The 6,769-nt window shown below is 36.3% G+C and overlaps 1 protein-coding gene across 1 annotated transcript; it reads left to right on the top strand.

The window, feature by feature from the left end:
• The first annotated feature begins 397 nt into the window (after positions 1–397).
• Positions 398–4,755, top strand: dtx3l1 (deltex E3 ubiquitin ligase 3L1). The gene is made up of 5 exons (XM_046846349.1): positions 398–478; positions 547–674; positions 766–938; positions 1,317–1,528; positions 1,643–4,755. The coding sequence occupies exons 2-5, from the start codon at positions 593–595 to the stop codon at positions 1,710–1,712; spliced, it is 537 nt and encodes a 178-aa protein (XP_046702305.1). The 5' UTR covers positions 398–478; positions 547–592; the 3' UTR covers positions 1,713–4,755.
• Positions 4,756–6,769: the final 2,014 nt, after the last annotated feature.

Genomic DNA, 6,769 nt, shown 5'->3' with positions numbered 1-6,769 from the left:
TGCACCTCAGTTGTGTCTCATGTTTCGTCTAGTCAGTGTTCAAAATCTGATCAAAACATCCAGATCATGTGGTAGAATCACAGGATCAAACACACACACACACACACACACACACACACACACACACACACACATATATATATATATATATATATATATATATATATATATATATATATATATATATATATATATATATATATATATATATATATCATAAATACACAAATCAAAATATACAATTTTAATATAGCACTTTAAGAGTATTTATGATTTGTTCCTGTTATTTTTTACCAACAAAGCTAATTAGCATAAGGAAACAGTTCACACCCACATCTCAGGGTTGAGCAGACAAAATAAAAACAGGTTCAACTACAATTAGTTCTCATTCGCACTACAGTGTGTCTATTTTGTGGAGCACTAAAACCTGAGCAGGGGATTTACCACAGACGTTAGCCAGCAGTATGGTGTTTTAGCAGTAAGTGCTGCTCTTGCTAACTTTACTCAAAAGTATTTGTAAACATTTTGTTGAATTTGTGTTAGCAGACCAGATATATACCAGGAATCGAACTGTCATTCTATACACCACATCATGGGTTCTGAGCAAAGCAAAGATAAGATGCATTGCACCAGATATTTAAATGGAAATGGACCTCCTTCTCTGACTGAGCAAGGTATCTTATTTTATATTGTTCCTAAACAATCCTTATAACTTTCTATGAATCTGTACAGACCAGGGTGTAAACCAGTTTTATTTTTAATCAGTTGAAAAAGCGACCAATGGAACTATTGGACACAAAATAAACTCTAAAATAGTAATTGGAAACCAACCAGATGACGGGAAGATGTCAATAATGCATGCGAGAAGGAATGTGGAGGGATATCCTGACTGTGACACCATACAGATGAACTTTGAGTTTGATGACGGAATACAGACGGTCAGTTTATAATTCTTTTTATCTTTTGTAAATTCTATTTTAATCCCTCTGCACTGCACACAGTGACATGAAACCATGACATAGTTTCGATTAGTTCAGTCAAACTAGAAGTAGCCTTCAGGACATTCCTCTCGGAATCTGCTCTATGGTATTTGGCTCAACCTGTTTCACAGCTTAAGGCTACTCTAACAATTTGCAGTTTCTTTACAAGATTGTGATTGATGTTTACAAGGTATTAAGGAGTTTCTCTGATTTAATGAACAAATATCAAACTACAGGCAATCAGAGCACATGGTTCACTTTATTGATTAGTGTGTTTTCATATTGACTGTAAGATCTACCAATCTTTGTGATAGTGTTTCTTTTGTTTCTCAAAAGGAGATGCATCCTAATCCAGGGCAGAAATACTACGGGCTTAAAACAGTCGCCTTTGTGCCTCAGAACCATGAGGGAAGGAAGGTGTACCGCATGCTAGAAGCAGCATTCAAACACAAGCTGCTGTTTACAGTGGCAACAACTAGTACCGGAGAAGAACGAGTTAACTATTCTGACATTCCTTTAAAAACCAAAGAAAGTGGAGGACATGACAGGTAAGGATTGTATAAAATCAGCTTGCTCATGATAATGCAGTTAGGTAACAAAACTACCACAATGCTCTATTTGCATTGTTTGCAGTTTTGCTTACATTACATTTTCTTTGTCAGCTTTAGCTATCCTGACCCAAAGTATCTGAAAACGGTGACGAAGATTCTAAAATTGAAAGGGATCCAATGAGATCCAAAGTTGGAAGATGAACAATAATCCAGCACAATGTATGGACTATAAGGACTTTGGACAGGACTCGAGACCTTTCTAATTGAATAATTAATTTGTATCATATGCAGGCATACACAGCCAGTCAATAGCCATTAGAAATGTGTATTATACTATTGCTATTTATATAAATATTAAAATGAAACAGAATAAATTAAATAAGGAAAACAAGGTATATGTTGAATTTATTACCTGGTTGCTTTTAGTCCTTAATGAAACTTTAAACTGCTTTGTTATTTTCAGGTGCACTTGGAAGGTAAACTCATTAAATCTGTAGACAAATCTTATCTACACTGATACCAGTAACTGTCTGTCAAATGGACTGTCAAATAGATTAGATAAAGATTTGTTTAAAAGCAAACAAACTTCTTAATTTATTAAATTATTGGTTAGAGTTTCAAATTTCAAACATTAAAAATATGGTCAAAAAAAAAAAAAAAAGAGTGCTCTTCTAACTAGCAGTGTACATGGAAAGCGTTTAAAGAATTTGTTGTCTTTGCTACAAATAGAGTTTTTATTGTATTTGTTAAGCAGTATGGAATGTTGTTGAACAACTGTCTATTTAACAGAAAAAAGAAGTAAGTAGAGGAATGCAAATAGATTATCCTAGAAAAAAAAATTCTAGCAAGTTATTTAGACAATTTTTTTTATCTAACTTCCTCTAGATCATTATCTAATAATACTAAATTTGGCAATATTTCATTTGTATAATGTAAATAAAACTGTTTCATCAAATTAAGGACTCTAATTATACAATATCATTGACCCATTTACCTTATAATTTAAATGGAGAGGTGTTAATTACAAATGAAGGTCATTGTCACACCTCAGACCCATGGGACACATTTGATTCATCAGGCAAGAAGAAAGATTGAGAGTGTGAATTAAAACTCCTAATTATAAGTAAAAGTGTCAACATTAAATGTTCTACAGCTATTGATTTTAGTTTGCCAGTGTAGATTCAACACAAATATATTCTTTTTTAAAGCTGAAGGATAGACTACAGGTAGCCTATATTTTTTTCTGCTTGTCTGCTTTCCGTCCGGCAGATTGCAGAGTCTGAACTTTTTCAGGATGATGGAGGCCCTTTTGTTCTCTTCAAACTGAATTATGGCCTGGGCTTCACACAGACAATAAAGTCTAATCAGATTGGCGGGACCCATTAAAGAGGCCTCTGTCATCTCCACAGGCGTTCTTAAACCACTTTCTCCTGCATGCTCCACCAGGAGTCATCTGTCCCAACTGTCAGCCGCTACCGCTGCTGTGACAGCTATCAAATCTGGCCAGGCTACATCACCTCATCCTGATCATCCTCCACCACCCTACACCCCTCAGTCCTGCCATTACTCCTTCTGCTACTGAAGAGAAACACTAGCCAGCCTAAAATTTGTCACAATATGAATTACATAGTTTTCCACAAAGCCATAGTATCAATACCATGCCTTGTAATTTATACTACTTATCTTGCTTTATATAGCTTCTCAACCATCTAATAACTGCAACAGAAAACACAAACAGTTCTTTTCTGAAGTCGGTAAACTGTGAGCTGAAATCAACCCCAGCTACAGCAACCAAAATTTCGAAAAGAAATGATTTTCAATTTCTCCCTGTCATACTTTTACTATTGGAAGGTTTAGCAGTCTTCAGCGTCCTACTTAGTAGTGATAAATAGGCTTCGGGCTTGATTTCATTAGTCTCTTTAATTTGGAGCACAATTAAACTTTTAGAAGACAAAGCAGAATCCGAACCTGTTAATTAGAAGTGTGGAATCACACATGCAGATGATGGATGCAGCTTCCACGGCTCCACTTACAGGACAAAGTTGCACTGGAGAAACCTTTGCTCTTTTGTTGTAAGCCTTTTGCACCATCTCATGGCATGTTTAATCCAATTCAGTTCCATTCGACTTTAATTTTTTAATTATGCCAGGGTAGCATAAGAAATAAATTCCGGCTCAGTGTTGACTTTGAGGAATACACCATAAACATTGAATTTCAAAAGTGTTCTAGTTTTCTGACTGTAGATGTGTTTCTTACAGATTTTTTTTTTTTACCTGCTAGACTAGTTTCTTACAGCACAGATAAACATCATTTATACTGTAGATCAGTGTGAAATAAACTAAAAATGAAATTTAAACTTGACAATGTGTTAATGCACAGCTACCTCTAGGTTCAAGAAAAAAGCTTGCCAAAGCCCAGGCATTTACAAAATGTTCTCATTAAATCAAGGTGTTGTAACCGCTCCGCTTCAGCACTGACGTTAAGCACTACTTTTTGTGTGTGTGAGTGTCTGTCTGTAATGTGATTCTGTGAACCATCAAATGCAAGCAGGTTTGTTGTGACAGAGGTTGCACATTCCATTTGTGTCATGCAGTGTCCTTTTTACAGGCCCTATAAACCTTGCTGACAGGGAAGTAGAGTGACAATACACATTGTGTTAACCTGAACCGTATCCGTACAAAGAACAGCAGTTCGGCACAAAGGTGAGGGGAGTCAATCTTACAAAGGAAATGGTTTATGAAGTGATAAATCTTCCACGAGCAACCGATCAGCCACTTTTTAGCCACTTTTCCTTTAGTACTGATGGGAATATGCTTTACCTTCAGGTTATCAGCAAGTCGAAATAGGAAAAAGGAAATGTATGGAGAACACATGTAATGCTAAGTCTTATTCTCAGGAGGGGTTGATCTTTATCGTGGATGTGTTAATGCAACAGTTTAGAGAACAAATAGTTTAGGTTCATGTTTAAGGTAAAAAGATATAAAGCTTATTGTAAGACTAACATAATGCATTTTTTTGGTTGAAGGACCTGTAAGTGGATCCAGATTTACAGCAAAGAAATTCATGTTTTGAAATTAGACACCTTCCTTATTAGTTTCAGCAGAGTTTTGCATAATTCATGATAGTAACTGAATAATATGATTTAAGATAAATGACTGAATAATAAGCCAAAATCAAATCTGCAGGTATTAATATAAATCATAAAATGGTTAGAAATAAAGAGAGGGAACAGGCAAAAGAGAGAGAGAGAGAGAGAGAGAGAGAGAGAGAGAGAGAGAGAGAGAGAGAGAGAGAGAGAGAGACTATCCATCTCTGTGATGTATGGCTCTTTCTCTCCATCCTTTTCCTCAGAGAGATCCAATGTTGTGCTTTCATAAGGCCACCCTCCAACACAAAAGCTCCAACTTTATACCATTCATCTGTGGAGCAGGTCCCATTTGCAGCTCTTTGGTCATCTTGTACTCTTTTCATCAAACGTAGAGACCTGTCAGACACCCAGGGCATCTGGGCCCACATGGCTCTTTCCTCTCTGCGTAAAGTCAAAGCAGCCAGAGATCAGGCTCTCTGATAACCCACACACTCTTTGTAGCCTAAGGTTATTCCCCTTTCGCATTCATTCTCCATGAATCCACATTCACAAAGTACTGATATCTCTATTACGTCTGAATGACACTAAGACGTTTAAAAGAGCACAGATAAGGCCTTGTGATACTGTTGTATCCTCGCTTCGTGTGGCCTTTAACTAAAGCAATAGCCACGGTAGAGAGCCCAGATTCTAAGAATGCTGGATTTTTCTTCTCTTTTGCTTTTACAAAAGAGCTATGCAGTGTAGACCTGAATATTTGTGAGAGAGATAAATAGAAAAAACTGAGAAAAAAACCAACCTTAGAAATAGTAAATGTCCTTTGCTTTGTTATCGGTATACATATTTTTGGGTCAAGAGCACACATACAGAGATAAGCATATCAAATGTTTTGTGAATAGTTATTCTGCAGTCAGACACAACCGTTTGACACAAAACTTTTCAGTGTTTGTCTAGAGTAAAGTACATAATTAAATCATCAGTTGGCTACTACTGATCATTTATTCCATTTTGTTGTGTTAATAACTTGTTGCAGTATTAAAGGTTAGTAGGAAAGGGTGATTATTTAGTAGAGCAACCATCTGTGTTCTTTGAGACATTTCATATTGCACCCAATAAATCGGGGATGAAGCGCTCTATCTTTTACAGTAGACCAACGGGACTAGTAAGCTATGCTGCCCCTGTTTATTAACTCTTATGAAGAAAGGAAAAGGTGAAGGACAACAGATGCAACCATAGCCACTGAAATAAATAGTTCAAATTTAAAATTGAGTAATGGCAAAACTGTAATTTGTTTAATAGATGTTCTGTGGTGTATTAATCATTTATTAATCGGTCTGGGACATGTACTGATACAGTGTACAAATATGTACTGATGTGATTTAAGTTCAGTGACTTTCTTGCAACAAACCATAAAACTTTTTATTGTGTGCCCTGTTACACAATGGGCTACTAACTTCAAATTAGTCTGGATTAGACCCCACAGTTATAAGAATTTAAGCTGCTTGTAGTGGTCCAACACATGTTTGTAGACTTCTCAATACCTTCCCCTGTGTTGAAAGTTCCTCTGAGTGGTTGACTGGCTTGGCTTAACTGCTTAAACTCCTAGCACTTTGTGATTAATGACCTCTAAGGTGACAAATCACCACAGTAACAAAGCTTTGGAATAGAGGAGCAATGGGGCCGGGCTCCCCGAAATCGATGCTCCATTGTTCTCTCCTTTCTGCACTCTTTTCTCTCTCTCTCTCTCTCTCTCTCTCTCTCTCTCTCTCTCTCTCTCTCTCTTATTTTTTTCTGCCATATAGAGTGGTTTAACAGGGACACCGTCACCCAGATCTGTAACTGGGATACAAGTTGCATGGTGTGGATTCTTTTAAAAATTCACTACTAACCACAAATAGTGATTTTTTTTTCATGCAAACCCAGCTTTGAAAAGATACAGCTTCGAGTGTAGAAATGTCCAGAGTGCAGTTTTAAATTATGTTTTTATTTGAGAATTTTATAAAAGAAAACTACCTTTTCAGAGGCAATTTTATATATAACCATTAATCCATGTACATTGTACGTTACTGATCTGTAGTCTATACAAAGCAAAAATCTATTGAGCGCAAAAGAAATCCCAGTTTGTTTAGCAGAGGTGGTGAAAGCACTAATAT

The sequence above is a fragment of the Silurus meridionalis genome, chromosome 4 (assembly GCF_014805685.1).
Source record: "Silurus meridionalis isolate SWU-2019-XX chromosome 4, ASM1480568v1, whole genome shotgun sequence".
Lineage (NCBI taxonomy): Eukaryota > Metazoa > Chordata > Actinopteri > Siluriformes > Siluridae > Silurus > Silurus meridionalis.
The sequence above is the reverse complement of the archived record's forward strand: the minus strand, read 5'-3'. Positions and strand labels throughout refer to the sequence as shown.

Excerpts from the sequence above, each read along its gene's own strand:
- dtx3l1 (XM_046846349.1), top strand. The coding sequence starts at position 593 with ATGGGTTCTGAGCAAAGCAAAGATAAGATGCATTGCACCAGATATTTA. Across the intron at positions 939-1,316 it reads TTGATGACGGAATACAGACG|GAGATGCATCCTAATCCAGG; the intron begins GTCAGTTTATAA and ends GTTTCTCAAAAG. Across the intron at positions 1,529-1,642 it reads GAAAGTGGAGGACATGACAG|CTTTAGCTATCCTGACCCAA; the intron begins GTAAGGATTGTA and ends TTTCTTTGTCAG.